This window comes from Pezoporus wallicus, unplaced genomic scaffold, assembly GCF_028554395.1.
Source record: "Pezoporus wallicus isolate ANWC-B61680 ecotype Strahan unplaced genomic scaffold, APGP_CSIRO_Pwel_v1 contig_2439, whole genome shotgun sequence".
NCBI lineage: Eukaryota > Metazoa > Chordata > Aves > Psittaciformes > Psittacidae > Pezoporus > Pezoporus wallicus.
Genome location: NW_026638501.1, coordinates 1,443,099 through 1,463,652, shown reverse-complemented (window position 1 = coordinate 1,463,652; position 20,554 = coordinate 1,443,099). Strand labels below are relative to the sequence as shown.

Here is a 20,554-nt window from a genome sequence, read left to right as displayed (position 1 = left end):
ACAATTCTATGATTCGTACTGTTATGGTTCAGATAATGTTTATTCCATGTATACAGGCTTCATTTAGTCTAGTAGTGTAAGCAATTCATGATAAGTCTTAAACCTTTTACCTTATTTCATCTTCTCTGTCAGAAATCTGTTCCAAGTTTGAGGAAAAACTCCGTGCTTTTACTTAAAAACTGTTAAAACATTTTAATACTAATCCCTTTAAAGCATCATCATTTTTTCAACATAGAAGAGTATTTTCTTGGAAAATAACTCAATGTTCACTTTTAATAATTTCTTTTAAAAAATGGACATAAGGAAAAATATTTAATTTTGGATGGGTCATTTTTTGTACTTGTGACTATTTAAAACAAAAATTAAAACATAAGCAAACTGACAGGATATATAAAAACTGATAGCCGCCTTTAATTTGACCATACACAAGTATGAAATCACCTGTCAATACTGGATATAAAAAAGAGATGCAGTGCTATTAAATAACCATACAAATGCTTGCTACAACGACTATACCAGTACCATGCCCAGCTGCCAACACCTCTATAGAAAGATACACAGAAAACCAAGTTCTACTGGTCCCACTGCTCACACAGTTTGTTTTTTCACTGCATTTATACTAGAATTTCAGTAAATGAATAGGATGTCAATCACAGGACCTGAGGACAGTTTTAAAAGCCCATATGCAGTTTTAAAAGTGTCCAAAGGGACTTTTATCCGCATGAAATTCAAACTGAGCTTCATGTGTGTTCCACTACTTAAATATCACAAGAGGTTTTGAAAATTTAACAACTAAGGAATCTAAGTAGGAGATATTTTCCAATGGTTATGAAATTGAAGGGGTCAGTCTAATTTTTGTCAAGATTCAGAAAGAGCCTTTGATAAAAATTCTTAGTGCGTTGCCTGTTCTGTGGTAAATTACACAAATGCACATTTGTCAGAAAGTATTTATGATGTTCCATGAACCTGTATGACAGCAAAGGTATAACATGATGAAGACCTCTCCTACTGGGTAATTCAGTGTGTTCCTTAGAACGTGGCTATTCTTCTGGGGAGTAAGGAGTGTAAGAAATGCAAAACAGAGTTGAGAGACACAATTTGGAGATAATTAGCAGACTGACATTCCGTGATCATCTAATTTTGTTATCAGTTAAGTTGTTTGCTTCCCATTGTATTTCAGCACCCATGTATCTGCAATGACAAACAACCTTAAATAATTACAAGTAAAACTCACTGTGATATGAATAGGATGATATGAACAACAAAATAACTATAATCAAACAGCAGCAGCAAGTTTAAATTTGTTTTCAAGTTTAAATTTTAAACTTTTCTTATTTTTTAGTTTTTAGTTTTAAAGTTTAGATTTGCAGAAATATGGACAATTCTGGGGACCACTGCAGTACCAGTATCCCTTATATGATCACAAAGTGTTACACATTAGCTGAGAAACATAACCGCATTTGGTCGTGTGAACTGAGCATGGCTGAAATGCACTCCCTCACTTTAATCAGACGCTAATTTTTACATCTGTGTAGCTATAAGAAGAGGTTGTTAGGAAAGATTCACGTACCACTATATGTGGGGATGGTGTCTTTAGACAGGAAAGCTTCTGAGAAAATGGGAATAGAGATATTGCCATGCTTACAATTATAACCTGTTCTGGACTGAGGTTTGCATACCGTTTGCTGTACTGAGCTGACAGCAGGAAAAGTGGGATGCTGAAATGACTTGAAGCTGTTGCTTTCTGCTTTTATTTGAAGAAAAGGTTGTGAGATTTATTGTGCTGTCATGCCACTTGAGTGATTCCTGAGCACGATGGTAGTAAGCAAAACACACCTAAGAACCACAGTAAAACTAAGGTGGGCCATAAGACCAAGAAAGAAAGTATCTGAAGCTATTACTTACTATTTTTGCCTTCACTGTAATAAATGACAGCCACTGACTACTGCAATCTAAACGGCTGGCTCACTTTAAGACTTGCAGCACCAAGCCCGGGGCAAGCAAGGTCCTGCTCAGAAGGCCCTTTTTGGCCACACACCTAAAGATGTTTTGTTGTTTTGACCCACAAATCACCCAGCACAATCACCTGGGTCTTTTTTTTCAGGGCTAGTGCTGAGACACCAGCTCTAGCCAGGCCTCCTCCAGCTACCAGACAGCTGTACTGGCCTGGCACCATACTGAGCTCCTGAGCCCAGATGTGCTTGCAGGGCCACCAAGTGTATGCTGCTTCTAGCTCTCACTAAGTCTTTAGGGGACAGGATTGGCCTTGGGAAGTGTCATGGTTTAAACCCGGCTGGCAACTAAGTACCATGCAGCCTCTCTCTCACTTCCCTCCACTTCCCCCCCCCTTTTCCCGGAGAGATAGGGGGAGGATAAGAATTTGGAAGAATGTAAAACCCACAGGTTGAGATGAGAACAGTTTAACAATTTGAAATTAAGTAAAATATAGTGATAATAGAAATAATATCAACAATAACTATACTTATAATAGGGAACAATAAGTACAGATAAATGAGAATTCAGAAAACCCAAGTGACGCACAATACAGTTGCTCTCCACCCACTGACTGATACCCAGCCTGACCTGAGCAGTGATCTGTCCCTTCTGGGTAACTCCCCCCAGTTTATATACTGGGCATGACATGCTGTGGTATGGAATACCCCTTTGGATAGTTTGGGTCAGGTGTCCTGTCTCTGCTTCCTCCTGGCTTCTTGTGCCCCTCGTCACTGGCAGAGCATGAGGGATTGAAATGTGCTTGATCAGAGTAACCGCTACTTAGCAACAACTAAAACGTTGGTGTGTTATCAGCATTGTTCTCATAATAAAGCAAAAAAACAGCACTCCACCAGCTACCGGGAAGAAAAATATCCCAGCTAAAACCAGGACAGGCAGGTATTTGCTGGATCCAGCATCATTTAGCTAGGCTGTTGGTGTTTTTTTGTAGAAGAACCTATAATGTGGTATATCAGAATATTTAAAGAGCTGTAGCAAAGTCTTGAACTAGATCCATGTTTTTATCAGAAGGCAGTGAAAGGAGCAGATCCAGTCTTCAGTAAAATCTCATCAGGGTACTGAAAAGGATGATGACTTTAATGGCTCCATACCCAGGGACAAATCCCTCTTCTTTGTCAGCTTTTTTTTCTCTGAGTATTTTCTCTGATTTGTCTAATTTGTAAGGTTTCCAGGGAAGATCTCAGATGAGTCAAATTCATCTGATTGCATTTTCATTGGAAAAAACTTCTATAGATGCCTGAACAACCTCAGGAACAGAACACTACTTCCCCTCCCCCCCACGCCAGCCTTTTTTTTTATCACGAAAAAGGAAACATCCCAGACTTCAGCTATATTTCGATTGGGCAATAATGGAAAAGTTTCTTGAGAGTCAGCAGTTTTTCCTAATGAAGATCAATTTTTATTGGTGGTAAACAGAATATTATTTGTCATTTAGAGGTCAATTTATGTCACTAGCAGATTAAGCTTTCAATTTTCCTTCTGAAAGAGCTTGACACTGAAAGCAACTGTGGAAACTCAGACAGGCAAAAAGCATCAGAAACTAAAAGCAAGCAAGAATACAACATTTAGATCTGTATTTTATTTTTTTCTATATTGTTTATCCTTCTACTTAAAAAAAAAAAACAGAGAGAAAAAGAAAAATCCAGCCGTGTGCATTTCAATTTTCTGTGTAGCCTGCTGCAGAAAGTATAATTAATTTTGATCTTTCTATGTGGATTTGCATTTAAATGAATGTGCGTGGGCATGGGAAGGGAAAGGGAATGAGGCTCACCTTTCATTTCATTAATAATAACCACAGAGCAGAATACAGAAAAACAAGTAAACAGATACTCTGACAAGCCTTGAGCTTGAGGCATCATTCCCATAAGGGACTGTCTTTAATCAGTGCTAGAAGGTGAGAAGGCGCTGAGGGCATCAGGCGCTGAGGGCATCAGGCGCTGCAGGGCACAGCAGCTGGCCTGACTCCCTGCAGCCTGGGCTTTGTGCTGCCTTTGCTGCCTTTGCGACGCACAGAGTAGTGCATTGTCACTGTGGGGAGTGGGGTGGTGGGTGGCGGGCAGGTTGGTCAGTGAAGCTGGACTCTCTGTAATGGGTTGGGGATTCTTTTGACCAGGGATTCCCAGGGAGGACTGTGTCCTGTGATCCATGCTCTAAAATAGCACAGAGTCTGCTTTGTATTTGCAGACAGTTGTGCTCAGGCTCTGAAATGCCAACCCCAATTAAGAGAGAGGTGTGTAATTTATGCCAAACCAGGATCTATATTCTGGAAGTTATCTTTGTCTTTGATTCTCCTGCCTCTACAAGTTTGGAAAGGATAACAAAGATAATTGTTGAGGGGGCTGTGAGAACTCAAGGAGGATTCTTTCCTAAATACAAACTCTGTCAGTGAAGCCTTCATACAAAGAATGAGCAGAACATGAGAAACTGCATGATAAGGAGCATACATTTGCCAAACTAAATATGTATTCCAGGGACTAAAAATATCCTTCCTTCTCTTATCTGCCTTTCCATATTCTATCATGGGATTTTTAAAAATGCAGTTTAATGTTTGGTAGTTTATTAAATCAGTTGCTCTCTATCCTGAATCTTTACATGTTCAAATACCTTTACTGGTGTGGCAGTAGCTAACTCAACCAACAGATTCAAAGACAGCAAATTAGAACATTTAAACACAAGTATCTGACTATCCTTGTGGTCTCAGAAAACACAAGTAATAAGATATAAAGGTCTGTTTTAAAAATGTTGTTTCTTTCAAAACTTTAGTTCATGTTCACCCTGTGCCAGGTTCGGAGAGAACAAACAGTGCTGTGCCTTGCAGTGTTATAGATAAGGCAGTGTTTCAGAGCACTGATAACACAGGTCATTGCCTCCTCACTTCAGAAATCAGTATCCCTACTCCAGTTTGGATACTAGCTCAGCACAGGTGCTGAGCACATTTAGGTAGCAGCATGAGGGGCAGAGAAGAGAATTGGCAAGGCTGCTGTTATACCCTGCACTGCCTGCAGGCTTGGGGCTCTGCTGATTCTAGCATCAGAAAGTACCCGGCGCTCCAACAATCAGAGCTGACATAGCAAAAATGGCTCAAAAGCTCGTTTGTGCCTCCACCACAGGTGTACTGGGCAGAGGAGAGTCCTACCCCAGGCTCTAGCTGTGTTTCATTAAAAGAGTTAATAAAACATGCTAATGAAGCATGATTTTCTTTCAGTATTTGACTGTCCAGGGGATAGCACTCTCTCTAGCCCCTAATCTAATCAGGATACATTCCCTCACTAACCCCAACAGCAGTGTGGATTTTCTATCTAATGGCCATACCAATGCCATCAGCAGTTAGCTGAACTCATTTGAACTGACGTGATTTCTTCCTTAGTGCAAATTAACTTCTTATAGATTCATTGGTAAATTTACCACATTGAAAATTAATCTCCACTAATACCAGGGCTAAACTGTAGTTTCTCCACAGGCAGTGAAGAAAAGGTAGCACAGATCTGCCCTCCTTTGGCAGCAGATAAAACAGTAGCATGAAAGCCAGAAGCTCAGTCATGTTTCCGTGTCCTTCCTAGGAGAAATTATTTGGGGTGGTTTAATTCTCTATCCCACCACATTACTTAGGTTGAGCAAAGGCTTCAGGGCCTCAGAAAAACTGCCACAGGGTTTGGGAAACTGCTTTTCCCATGCCAGCTCTGCATGGACAAATAATTTTCCTTAAATAAACAGCAAATGTGTTTGATTCTAGGTCACCTCCTGTGCCTGCCATGGATGATGCTCTAGCCCACATGGAGAGCAGAGGACACACCATCCAAAGCTCTCCCAGTAGGAGATGAACCCAGGCAGGCTGTCTGCACTTCAACCACAAGGCAGCCATGTAGAAAGAAGTGTAACATGCTTAAAATTGTTTTTCCACACTTACACAGTCATGATCACTGTGGAACTTGATCATGGCAATAGTGCTAGGTGAGTATGTTCATTCTCATACCTGAGGGATGAGATTTCATCCCATTATATACAGCAAACACTTAATGGCCTTTGAACACCTCTACTACTTTTCCTCTGTAAATGTTATAGCCACAACTCATCTAGACTGTTTGTGAACAAAAACTTGTGCTCTAATGGCAGAATATAAAAAAATACTACTTTCCCTTTAGTATGTACTTAAACCAGAGCAATATGCATTGTTCAAAGCAAATAAACCACTGGCATAACCTTCTCTTTGTTCTACTTCAGTGCCAAAAATTTGGTAAAAGTTTTTGGAGCCAGCCTACTTATTTGCAAGCAGAATTGCCTGAAAGTTTTCAGAAATATTTTTGACGCTGTGGAAATAGGGCTTCTGTTTCAGAATTCAGAATTGTTTATGGAGAATGTATATTTTAAGCACAGGAAAAAAAAAAAACCCTAGTATTGTGTTTCATGACTGACATATTGGTTCTTTTTCAGCCTCTGATTTTTCATGTACAGTTATCTTTTTACATTTTCTTTCTAACTACATTTATGGAATAATTTAGATTATAAACTTTCTTTACTTAGAAGCTTTTGTAACTTCTGGTTGCCAGGATATGGAAGTTCCATTTGCCTGCCTAAAGAAAATCGAGTCTTGTTAGGCATGGATACTAGGCATGACTTAGCTTTCTGAACTGGAAATCTTGATTGGAAAACATTGCACCTCCTATATTCATTTTGACAGGAAATCAAAAGTATGAGCCATATTACCCCCCAAAACAAGTCTGAATATAAACGTTCATTGAAAGAGAATATTGTCTAGATTGCAGCCTTAAACCTGCATCCAACATATATCATCGCAAAAGCAATAATAAAAGAGATGAAGGAAAAGTTAAGACTTTCCAAGGTGTATGCTAAATAATTAAACAGTTTATCTATAACCAAAATGGAGCAAAGTATATACAGAAACAGCCACCTTTCCCCTGGGCTTCAATGCCTGCACCTTTATCTGGTAAATCTTGTTCAGATCACACAGGAAATGTGTCTATACATTGCCACATTCAAAGCCTGCCTTATATAAAGGCATCTAGCAAGTAGTGAATCCAGTGTGCTTGTTTAGACTTACTCGATTTGAAATTGAAGTTTTATGACACATCTTCAAAACCTCAGTGTTTTGTTTTGTTGTTTCATTTTTAAGAGATCAAACATGTTTCTTCAACCAAGGCGCTGCCACGCAGTCATCTCAGTATAAATTAAGACAGTTCTTGGCAACGGCCAAACTAAGTAATGTGTTGGCAGCCTTCTACATGGCAATGCAGCAACCACTGCTCTTACCTAATGGGTACAGGCGTTATCTCCAGGAAAAACTAGCTTGTTCTCCTAAACATGAGCAAATTCCAGAGAAGTCCCTATCCTCTCTTAGCTAGATACTGCTAAGCTTTCTACACTTTCAGGGACCCCATCTATTTGTATATGTTTGCTTATTTTCAAGCATTCAAAAAAGAGATCAAAATAATGAGAAAAGGAAGGTAGTAGGTGAAACACTGGGTACCTTCTATTTCCAGAGTCTTTTGAGGGATCAAGCGATAGCTGTGTCCCTCTTTCCCCAGAGAGGACATGAGGTGTTTTGGTCCTTCATTGAAAACTTTGAGACTCATTGGTGGGCATAGGAATTAGTTTCAATTTAATGTCAGTTGGTGGAGCATGCTTGGGGGACTGGAAATAACCAAGCTGGAATATAGAGGTAGATGCACTAAAGTACCTAACATCCATCCATTAGCAGCAATGAGCCAGGCAGTGGGCAAGAGGAGCCCACATTTTACATGAGCACAGTTTGTGAATGAGCTGCAGATCCAGTATAATTCACATATCAATTATTTCTATGGTGAATCATTCCAGCAAATATGTTCAATATCACTGCAATTTGGAGACAATTTAGAAAGAGGTGGAACTCCCCTCTACTACATTATTTTTATTGTGGATCATTTGTTCAGCTTCTTGTCTTTGATGCATTGCTTTTATTAACTTGAAGCAGTGGCAAATATCAAGTTTCGCGTGAAAGATTTCTAATTTTGATTGTTCCTAGAGTTTATTCCCTCCCCCATGCCAAAACAAAAAAATAAACAGGCTACAAATACGAGAGAGAACCCACATGAAAACAAATGCAAAACAAGTCATCATCACAGGGTGACATCCTTCACATTCAGGTTTCAACAGCTTCCCTTGCTTTTGTTCTGCTTACCTGATCCTACCCCCAGATACTTTTTATGTCATACCTCCTGTTGGCCCTGTGGAAGCTGGGGCTTCAGAAGCACAGCCAGTGAAGCCATGAGGCAGAGAAGAACTAGTAGAAAGTCTGAACTTAGCAGCTAATGCTGCCGCCTCTTCTCTAACCTAGAAGAGGTGACACCATGGACCTTGTCATTTTTTTCTCTCCCAGAGCTTTCCAAGAAGGAGGTAAGCTCCTCTCATTCTGGCATGGGAGATTCTCTTCCTTTCTGTTATCTACAGCCTGTTTGCTTTCTTTCACAAGAAGTTCCTAGGACATTTAATGCAGACCCAATTCATGCAGTTCCTCATAGGAGAAATCGCTTGATTCTCCTGTAAAACCATCTGCCCAACTTTGGTGTCCAAAAGCACAGGGATTCCTATGAAAATCCTGATACAGATGCAGAGCACATTTAAAGGCCTGAAATGATCTTGACCCTGCCATAATCAACAGGCATAAGTCTTTTTAATGGACATGAGATTCTTTTCACATTCATGAAGACCTGCTGGGGCTTTTAGTGTCTTGGGTTCCTTGAATGAACATTAAACCCACACGAGTCTGATGGTGAGCACTAAGTTACTGTTGGAAGTCTAACTGTCCTTCAGACAAAAAAATGTAATACCCACATTTAAACGGATGTAGAAGCTGTTTAAAAAAAAAACTACATTAGCATCTTATATTAATAGTTCAGTACGCTTTAATTCTTCATTTTACATGAGACTAGATATTCTCTAGGGCCTGGATTACCTCTACAGGGCCTTGCACTACCCTTCTCTCAATTGAGCCATAGGCACTAATACAAAACCCATTCTAAATAATAATAGGCAATTCTGGTAAACAAATTTTGTTGTTTCTCATTTAGATCTGTCAATTAAATCTACTGCAAAAGCAAGAAAAGCAAAGAATCTAGCTATGAAATTTCCTTTTCTTAATGAGGCATTTAAATAGCATCTCACATTTGTTCTCTGATTGTTTACATAGGATGTCATTTGTGATGCACTGTTAGAGCCCTGTAAATCTCAGCTGGGAACAATATCCCAGAGAGCGGAGAGGGCCAGCTCAGCTTCAAGCTACATCTCAATAGATTTGCTGCCTTTTCTTTTATTATGTTGCACATCTGAAATGTTATCTGTAATCCTGCTAATGAAATGCAATAACATCAGATGAAGCAGCTGCCAAAATAAGAGAAATAATGTTCCTTTCCATTAAAGTTTTTGAGTTGATCTTCACTTTTTCCATTGCTGATTTAAAAATTTATGTTTTTTCTGAAGGTCATCTTATTTCTGTGAACATTTAATGGATAGCCTGACTTTTATGTTTTAGACACCCTTCTCCCTCTGGTTCAATAGGTCATTTGGCATATATTTAAGTCATTCTTTGTCCCCAATGTTTCTTATGGGATCACAGCCAAAGCAGACAAAAGATCCCAAGGTGGATGAAAGGCAGACTAATTATTCTTATTTTATAGATGAGAAAATGAAGCTCAAAAGGGAGCAAGTGTCTAGCACACAACTCACCCCAGTCAATATCATGACTTCGACTGGGTTTCAATCAAGTCTCAAAGACCTAAATCTTAAAAATCACACTCATTTCCATGTAAATCAGGAGGCTTCAAAAATCTCAGTTGGTCTTCTGGCTTTTATTGTTATCTTTAGAAGACCAAAATGTTTTAAAAATCTGACCCTAAAAGACTTGCTTAAGGTACTACGTTACTAAGTGCACTGCTTCTAAACCACCCAGGTAAGCCAAACTACTAAATTCACTACATAAGGAGAATGTTCTTTGTAACCACATATGCATTTCAGAAAGCAAAACTCCCGGGATATGTTTAACATCTCTTTCTCCAAGACCTATAATGAGATTCAAGTGCTCAGCAAAGTGAATGCAGGTGCTTAGTCTGGTGCCTGCTCTCATTATTAAGTCCAGTTATGCTGGGAGAAAGAAGTCAGACATCAGCACACAGCTAGAAATGTCTAAATGCAACTTCTGGGCTTTGGCAGTGTCAACAAGAGACATATGCGTCAGGGTTTGAATGGGAGGGTTATGATCACAATTCAGGATGCAAAATAGTGTGTGAAGTGCATGGCACCTTTTGGAGGGCTTCCCAATGACTACACAACCGTGATTTCAGCTGGAGCATTCCATGCATTGTCTGTCCCTTTTGAAAACTGGCCAGAATTGGTTTTCTGTAATTCCAACACAGAAGGGGATGGAGGGGGTTGGATGGTAAGAGAGAGAGATTTTGGAGTCTAAGGTAAATTTTTAGTCACTTTGAAGATTAAAATCATGATGCTAACTCAGTTTGTCTTTTTTTCTTTTAAACTGTGTTAAGTCAATGAAGCCATTCCCATTTCCTGACTGGCTGTTACAAAGTAAGTGAAAGTATTCCCAGCTTTCACAGGTGTGCTTCAATTATTTTGACAGCTAAGCCATAAATTCAAGGTACACAAATCTGTACCAGCAGACTCTTCTATTTTCTATGGAGAGATTTACAGAGGTATGCCACAAACAAGCTGAGAGGAGGTCATCCTCCTGATACTTCCTCCTGTACAGATCAGAAATGAAGCCTGCTGGACAAGCTGGCCTCTTGGCTAAAGCAGCATGCCAGGGCAAGAATTTAGGTCTCTGTTCTGACACGCACACACTGCAGAGGCAGGAAGCAATTTACTCATGGATTAGATCTCTGATCGTGAGCTGGGGAAGAAGACAGTAGCAACTAATTTGAGGCTCATGGCAGGAGCTACTGTATACTTTTGTGCTTAGCCTTGCAAAACAAAAAGTAGTATTTTAAGTATATGCAGGCCTCACTGTGGCAGTAACAAGAAATTCAAGGAGCATCTAATAAATTGAGCTGTGTTGACAGATATAGAGAAGCAAAAGAAGTTTAGGATTGTGTCATTGGGGGGGGACTGAAATTCTTTGTAAACTAGTCTTCTACCACTATCTGCTGTGTGACTAAGGCAAAGGAAAAATAAATTATAAGATGAAATAAATATCATCGTGTTTCCTCCTAATCTAGTCTTTGTCATTTACAAAGTCAAGACAGATGAAAAAGCCATTTACGCAGATGAAAATGCTGTACTTCTTACTGCCCATTTGCAATATCTGCCCATCCCTCTCTAGTGACTTGCCTTCACTGTTAATTTCCAATTGAGTTGTTATGAATGCAGAAAGGGGAAAATTTATTGAAAACAAAAGTTGGATGTGACTGCCAACCCAGTGTGCTCTGCAAATCTGCACTGGGGACATAATGCTGGGCCTATGAGCTCCGCAGTCAGACAGCCTGCACAGCTGGGTATTGCGGGTCCCTTTGAATATTCATCCATATATGGATTTGAGTTGTTACTCTGGGCTAGCATGCACTACTTAGGATAAAAATGGAGAGGAATGAGTTTAAGATTTGTTAAAAGCCGTAGACTTTGTAGCTGCCTTTCTGCCGGGGGACTGCACTCAGTTCAAGGCAACTCATGGCAGGATCAGACTGAGAGGCCTTTTTCAAAAGTTTTGGCTTTTTCAAACCCTGATCTCCTAATATAAGGCAGAAGAAAGATCCCTCTGCAAGGCTTTATGCCCTAGATATAACTTATTTGGGTCTCTTCAGTTTGTGAGACACATGAAGGGCTCCTAGTTGATTGACAGGCCAAGACTGCAGTCAGCTTGGGAGAGCCATAAATAGCATAATTCAGCTTCTTTGAGTCCACAGCAGGTGTATTCATCAGACACACGAGTCTCTCCAGGCATCAAAATTGACAGATTTCATTAACTTTCTTCAACTTGAGAATCCAGCTGTAATAGACAGTGTGGAGAAATCAGGGGAACGGCACGCTCTCAGCAAGGCTGTGTTATCAGACAGTCCTGATTATATAGAGCCAGTAGGCAGGGCACTAGCTTAGCAGTCACCATTCTCCCTGGTACTGCTCTTAATGACTAATCCCTTCAGCATCCTTTCTCAACTCTCTGAGCCTTGAAGTTTAACATCGCAGCCAGCATCTAGAAGGGAATTATGTGATGCAGTACAAACAGTCATCCTTTCCAGCAACCACTCTGCATCCAGCTCTTATGTTTTTGCATAGGCCTGGCAAAATATGGAGTTTTTCTTACACCCTTGCTCTTGGAATAATGCTGCTAGCTCAGATGTCATCAAAACCAGGAAAGTTGCAGATTCAGAGCATGAAAACCCTTAGCAGATTTTTGGAAAGAAGAAAAAGAACCTCCTCCACTAAAGGTTTAGCTTTTGTACCTCATGTGCCTTAAGCTCCTCTCACAAGGCTTGCCTAGTATTTTCTTAGCAGTAAAAGATTCTTCTTGCTCTTCACTTGTCCGGCATGACTTCTGCTTATCAGTATTTTGAAGATCTGCTTCAGAGTTCTGGGCAAAGAGGAACCTCTTGATTTCAAAATGCTACTCTCCTTCCAGCTGCTCAGTGCTGCCTGAGCTGAGCTCTACTGACAGGCAACCAGGCAAAGAAGCAAGCTGGAGGCAGTAATGGGTCATTTTGAAAATGGAAGGCAGAAGATTATGCACAGGCCTTCTATGCAGCTGGAAAAGAACTGTGTGATATGGTACTTCTACTTACATTTGTCGTCTGAGATGGTAAGGTATCTCTTTACATTAAGCAATAAAGATCTTATTCAAGGCACTTGGAAGTCAGTGGGAGTGTTTGATAGACTCAGTGATATGGTGTGCTGGATGGGCCTGCACAGGAGACTCTGATCTTGCTTTTGTGCAGGGAGTCAGACAGGGTATGCTGTGACCAAGAGGTCTGCAGGGTAATGACATCTAAGGGGCTGCCTGTTCTCCTATGGTTTCTGGGGAACATGCAGGACGAGAGCAGTAGGTAAAACCTGGCAGATTACTGCATCCTAACACACTGGCCTACAAGCCTGTTAAGGAAGAGCCTAAAGGAGAGATTGGTTCCCACCATGAAGAAGGAATTTCACTGTCTTTCTCCTCATCTTCTCTCTAGAGGAAAGCAACAGGAGATATCTCAGTGGTTTTCCAGGGAATGTAGCTCTTTGGATTGCTACAGAAATACCTGTAAGAAGCAGTTGTTAAGATGGTATAGCACTAAAGTTTCATAGAGTCCAGAAATTATGGTGTTTATTCTTCAGTGTCATCTACTGACAATTTCTTACTGATTTACTTTCATAGACATTTCTTATTTTAAATGTCCCAAATAACATCTGTTAGCTTAGTTGGAGGGGCCTGCAATTTTGGAGCTGAAGTTTTAGGAGTTGGTTTTTTTACTGGGACAGCGGGCAGCTTGAGCACTTCAGCACCTCATTCCTCTTGGCAGATCAGGATACTCTGCATGTGTTTTCAGTTCTCTCTTCAACTTCTCTATTTCCTTCTATGTGTTGCAAGTCTTCCTCCCATCTGCTCTTCCTCCTTTGCCTGCTCCTTCCATCTAGGTGGCAATTTCTGGTCTCCCTAAGCTCACTTTTCTGACTTCAAAGTGTTGTGCTACGTCCTTGTGCAGGTTGCATCCATGAGTTTGTTATGGCATAGATGAGATATTATTCCCCTCTCTTTTCTGTTCTTCCTCTTCTTTCAAGGGCTTTTTCAGCACCTTTTTTGCTATAACTTTGAAAATATTTAATGATCTCTGGCTTCACTATACTACCTGTTCTAAAGGTATTTTATTTTTGTTATTTGATACTTGAATTAGCATTATTATTACAGTTTTTCATTTCTATCAGTAAGATTTCCTCCCCAGTAGTACAATGCATTTTGCAAAGATAGAAATAAATTAAAGGTGAAGAGTTATTGCCAAGGACAAGAGCTGGCAAAATTTAGCCTACAAGATAAAGAAAATGCCAGGTACTTAACTCATTATAAGCAACTGAAAAAACATGGGACAAGAGCCTTGCTTCTTATACACTTAGTTTTTGGCTTGGTTTCACCTCTGCCAACTATCCAAAAGAATGAGGAAAATAGTAGCAAAGTCACCCAGTGTACAGCACCGACCTGATTGAGGCTTCTTTGACCATACCTTAGATAATACAGTGTAATGGCCAGTAAAACCCAGACACTCAGCTGCCACTCAATCTCTGGCAGAAAATATCAAGCAGCAGAAGTATAGACATTTGTCCAGAATGTACTTATATTGTGGAACTCTTTCCCAGAGGATCTTGCTGAGGTCAAAATTGTAAGTAGGCTTGAAAAGGATTAGGTAGATTCATGGTGGGCAGGTATGATGGTTGCTATTAAGAACGACAGTCTGGATTTAACATCTGTTACAAAAAATCCCTGTAGAGCCAAGGACTGGAAAGCTGCAACAGGGAAACTGCTGTTCTGTGTGGACCCCATTGGTGCTGCTGGTCCCTGAAAGGGGCAGTGGATACAGTGACCAGGGTTTGATTCAAAACCGCTTAAAAAGAGAAAGCCTTTCAATTCCCATGGAAATGGCAGCTTATCTTAGATGGTTATTCTTCACAAAGCTCATGGATTCCCCAGGTCTCAAGGGATAAAACTGGGATTTCCCTCCAGAAATCAGTGCCACAGAAAACACAGGGTTAGGTTTTGCTGGGGTTGTTTCAGTAGAGACAGTTTTGGTCAAGGAAAAGCTGAGGAGTATTTCTGTATTTGTTCCTGGACTTCTGAGTTCATATTCTGCTTTTCATACAAACACAGATCTAAACTAATGTTTGACTGACTTAAACACTACTTGGCAGTAACATATTGTGTTGCCACTTGCATTTTCTTTTTAATTTTTTATTTTAATGATTAGCATCCTCCTGTGCAGTAATTCATAATTCAGGTTTTTTTCTCCTTTCTTGAGTCAGGCAGTGAAAATGGATCAGTGACAGAAATGATGCTTGCAAAATGGCTGCACAGGGGTTCCTCTCACTGAAGGGCTGACAAGATACCAGCTGAGCAGAAAGCTTAATTGCATCCATGATCAAAGGAGAATGTATGAAGATGGGGAGACTGTAAAAGGGTGTGCATAGCAGTGTGTTTCAGCAAGAGGTTATAGAGGAACATGTGAGTCTGGCACACACAAAATGACAGAAATGAATGCACAAGCTAATACAAAATAACATGTTAACCAAAGGCATCCACAGATCAACTTCAGCTCCTTATCAGCTCTTGCCTAAAACAACTGTATTCTATTAGCTGTCATCCTCCAAACTACATGAAAAGAAAAAAGCGAAGGCTTGCTCTTTGCAAGTGGGAAAGAAGGAGGAGGAGGGGAAACCTCATGAGACAACAACTTCCAGGCTGAACTGGAAAAGAGAGATCAAAGCAATGAGCTGGAATGGGAAGAAAGGACACAGGACACTGATACAGTGTACTCTGGTAATGTGAGGAATTGACATAAAAATAATTGAGAACTGAAAATGTATTGGAGGCATATGCCAGTCCTTCCATGTGCTGTAAAACCTTGCACTGTCAAGAGTTTCAGTTCGCAATTTGTACCATGCTTTGTTGTATTGCTTCCTTTATACTCAGCTTCACGTATCGCACTGGGAGTAAGATATCTCTAAATATGAAAACAGGAGCCATTAAAATGTCTTATACAACAGACTTGCACCATTTTAGCCCAAATCCATTAAAAACCTCATTACAGTTAAATTGGGATAAACCTCTGTGCCAGTGATCTTCAGCTGATTTAAGCTGCATCAATACAAATCCAGTTTCAATTGATTCAAGAGAGTCTATTCAGAAATGCTCTGCATTTCATAAACTGATGGAAGGACACACTCTTACTGAAATATTAAAACTTATGCACTCAGTCTTTTCATATTTAGCTGGGGGGGGGTAACTTTTACCATTTTGCATTTAACAAGCTCTTGCAGGGAGTGAAAACAAGTAGTTTTAGAGCAGTTAGGTCAACAGCCTTTTGCTTCATCAACTGAACCTTTGTGCAATCACAAAAGCCTCCAGCTTTAGTGTTTTATTAAATTCTAAGGACAGAGGAGAAGCATAATATTTTTTCTACTTCTCTACTCTGAACTCCAGAGTATTAGTGTCTGACTAAGCACCTTCCTTTTTTTTTTTTTTTTTAATAAAAGGCATCTAGCCTTTAGTTGAATACACCCTTTTTGTAAAAATAATGAAAGCCCATCATCTAAGATGATTACTCCAACAGTAAACTGTCCTCTCTTGGAAACAAATATCTCATTACCTCATTCCTAACTTGAGTTTCTCTGGCCTTCACTTCCAACCCTCAATTCTTTTTGCACTTTTTCTGCTCAGCTAAATACCCCTGCAATTTCAAGAAGCCCACTTCAGGGCAACAGGCCTTGCATAGACCTGTACATCTCAAATGTGGGTGACACTCAAGTTTTTCAATCCTCATCACAAGTAACACCTTACTTCCCACAAGCAGAAGTGGGAGAAGCATTTCACAGTCTAGGAGCAAGAGTGCAACACTTAGGATCTCTGCACATTCAGATACAGCAGAATTTTAGCATTTCAGATCTCAGTTGCATACATGTATACGTCTTGTAGAGTTCAGGTACATTTGGCCCCACTCCTCAAAATCCTGACCAGCAATTCAGTGGACAAAGGCAAATGGCACCAAACTTTGGCACTTGGCTGCTTTCATTGTTCTTCCTCCCATCTTTCCAACAACCTCCCTCCAGTAAGAGCTGGAGGGGTGTAACTAGGAAGAGGCAAAAGGGAAGCCTCCAGCAAAACTGCTCTGTTCTCTGGCAGGAAGAAAAGAGGGATTTTTTTAAGTGTGATTGCTCTAATCTCTTCTCATGTACAAGGTCCATGTTTGCAGTCTATATGTGCAGAAATTATCTCTCCCTTTCTATTTTCTCGCCACCTCATGGATGCAAAACCCAAGAAAAGTGGTACTAGAAGAAAGGGAGACTGCCCTGACCATTAAGGAACTGGACATGGCTGAGTCAGTTGAGAAGTCTGTCAGAGTGCCTGCACAATCCCAGAGAAATCATTTAATCACTCTGTGCTTGGGTTTCCCACTACAGTATTTTTTTAGTAAACACAGGGTTTGTCTGTGGCCAGCTTGAAGCAGCCTCATGTTATCAACGCTTATCAAATATAACACTGGGAGGGCAAATGTAGTTGTGGTCTTGAACTGACACTGTGTAATGTTAAAAAGAAGATAGAAATGTATAGCTCCTAATGGGCTGGCAGTTATAAATCATGCATTCCTCTCCTTCCAGCCTCTCACATCTGTGATAGCTACAGTAGAACCTTAGTCCAAACAGTGCTCTTACACAGCACTAGAGCTGTCAGGCCAGGCTCATCTTTCTTGCAAGACTTAATGAAAAATAAATTTGACAATTTCTCCAAGCTGAAAGGCTTCTAGCTATGCCTCCAGCCTGCTGCTGTAGTACTTACACACTTTGTGGAATTTGTGTTTCACATCAAGAAGGGTAGATGATGGAGGTACCTGGAAAAAAAAACAAAACACAACAAAATACATGCAAATTAATTTGTCTGTCTTCTCCACTCCAGGATCCCTTCTTCGCACCTCTAATGAAAAGATGATTCAATTTGTCTGCAACTTCCTTAGGCAATAATGAAGCAAATCAGCAAATTTGCTCTCACATGTTGCTATGTTATTAAAAATTGTCCACCTCTGCTTGTCTAATAAAAGGGTTGAGGGAAAGCTGATGGCCCTGCTTGAGGCAATAACTGTCCCCAAGATCAAACCAGAGGGAAAACTTGAAGGGTTATCTTTAAAGTTAGATTTGAACATACTGGTACATGTCACTTGGAGACATGAAAGAGTTTTCCTGAGGGGCCAGTAGCAAAGGTGGCAGGTTCTGTATTTTCTGCCTAAAATAAATTTGCTTCTGTATGCCGTTATTCATGTTCACTGAAGCAATTCAGGTGTCACAGTGTTAGATGGTAGTCTGGAGGCCTTTTAGGCTCTATTTTATTATGTGTATTGATTTCTTAATACACTTTGTAGAAAGTATCTGAGAACAGTTACAATTTACTAGAGCAAAAGACTAAGAAGTACCTTCATTTACAAAGAAAGGCAATGGAACATTTCAGGAAGTAGCATGTTGAGCTTGAGATTGAGGTGGCAAGAGTTAAGGATCTGGTCTTAACAAGACTATCCTTTGCTGTTGACACTGATTTAATATTCTGTATTCTTCATTTAAGCACAGAGACTGAGAAATAAGTAGAACTGTGGTTCAGGTATGGGGATCTGTTTTGGCTCTAGCAAGAGACCTCACTGCTCCAGTCAGACAACAGAAGGCAGAAAACCACCTTCCTTGGAGACTTTAGGCACCTGCACAGGCTAATACCAGTATGAAGTGGTGGTGACATACAGCAAAATCTTGAGGAGCAGCAGAATTTCTTTGGGTTGAGGTAGAGAAACAGCCATAACACCATTTTCCCTGGCTGGGTCACTCCGTCTCCAAATTCCCCCAGGTGAACCAGAATGTGTCTGTAGCCTGACATTGCCTTGCTTCATTGGTAGTTACAGAAGAACCCAGTGGTTCTGCTCTGCAGAAGCTTGTCTGTTTCTTCCCACCTAAAGATTTCTACGGTGTTTGCTGGGCAATCTAATTCCTGTTTCATTGCATTAGTTAGAACTTGTACAGTTAAGCACTAATTGACTTACTGAGCCTTGCTTGGATCTTGGCACCATCTTTAGCCTGTAGCCCCACTTCTTCCAAATGTGATTGGTGATATCTATCTATCTATCTATTGTATTTATTAGTGATATTAAGCTATTATACTTATTAGCGATATTAGTGGATTGTGACAATAAACATGCAAAAAAAAGTACAGAAAAAATTGGAAATTCTGCTAGTAGTGATCAGTCAGCATGTTAACATAGGTGGTTCAGCTTATGAGACTGAGTTAAGAGAAATACTGATGTAAGAAAATAAAATTGCTGACTCCAAATCAACAAATTAACATAGAAAGAAAAGTTTTGCTCTTCTATAATTTGCTAACCCACACAATTATACAATATACATGCTATTAGTGCTTAGCAGTAAGCCAACTTATTTCTAGTAACAACATGAACAGGCAGAGAGCTCAATACAGATTTCAATGACTAAAAGCTGTAAAATTATATCTGTGCTAAATGGTATGCAAAGTTCAGATTTCTCCTAGCTTTTTCTTTGGGTTTGGAATACTTTCTTTTCCACAGTTACAGAGGTTTTTGGAATTGGAAAAGTCCTTATTTGCAGAAACTGCTATAGATTAATCTCCACTTAAACACTGACTTGTGTCTCTGATGCAGCTGCTAAGCAATACCAACTCCACACAAATCAAAGGCTGGGGTCCTTGGAGCCAAGAATGTACCCTTTCCCCATTCCCAACAGCACCAAGATCTGTGTTGCACCCAAACAATGTTGAACAGTACGGGGTCAGGAAAGGGACATTGCCCTTGGAGTGCCTGATGCCAGCTGGGTCTCGTCTCTTCCTACCTACAGGGAATAATGGAAGAAGCTAAGAAAACATTTTATCTCTATTCACTGTACTTAAGCCATTCCATGCAACATCCAGTAGAACAGCACATCTCCAATAGTCTATGTGTGTCTTTTCTTCTGATGTGTACAACTGCTGTGGATTTGAATGTGGGAGATAGAGGCGGGTTCTGTTTTCGAAACCTCTAAAAATATCTGAAATTGCACCTTGTAATCTCACACCCATGAGATCTGGAGCCTAGAATCCTCAGATATGGATGCAAGTGCTGTTATCTGGAAATGAGTATACAGCACACAAAACTCCAGACTAAGACGTGTCATGTGTCCTAGTGCAGGGCAGGTATGCAGGTTTTCAAAGCTGCAGCTCAAGGACAGGGATAGTCTTTTCCAATGTGACGGAGAGTGATACGGCTTTCTAAATACAGCATAAGCCATGTTACTGCAAGACCTGCATCCCTTACAAGAGATCTCACCATGATGGGCTATGGGAAAGTTTGAAGCCAGGGCCAACCAATGATCTGGAGAACTGATCATCTGATTAAGTCAAGGGAAGTTGCAAGACTTTAACTTAGCATGCTCACAGAAGAGTGCTAGCTCAAAACAACCTATGGTCTCCATCTCCTGTACTTTTGAGTATGTGTCATCTTTAGCTGTCAAAAAATTAGTCTAAGCTTGGGTTTCAGGTCTGACTATAGAACCATTCATATGCCTTAGGTCTTTAAAAATTACAAAGTGCCTGCCAGGATCTGTGTTTACATCCTGCTGCAGCAGAGAAACCAGTCAGAGTATCCACGTGGTGAGATGTGAACCACCACACACCCTACCTCCAAAGCTGGTTTCTGAACCATGTAGCTGCAGCTGTGGGGGACTGTGCCCTGTACAACACGTATGAGAGAGGCAGAGATTATTAGCAGGAGCCCTGCTGTGCCTGAGTACATCCAAGCTGCTTTAGGCTAGAGCAGGCCTA

At 40.4% G+C, this 20,554-nt stretch overlaps 1 protein-coding gene across 2 annotated transcripts in view; it reads right to left on the bottom strand.

Moving 5' to 3' along the window:
• Positions 1–20,554, bottom strand: part of TECRL (trans-2,3-enoyl-CoA reductase like) — a 63,563-nt gene that overhangs the window by 31,145 nt on the left and 11,864 nt on the right. For both annotated transcript variants that reach the window (XM_057411058.1, XM_057411059.1), the window contains exon 2: positions 17,531–17,582. In XM_057411058.1, coding sequence (XP_057267041.1) covers positions 17,531–17,582 — 52 coding nt within the window. The remainder of the gene's footprint in view (positions 1–17,530; positions 17,583–20,554) is intronic.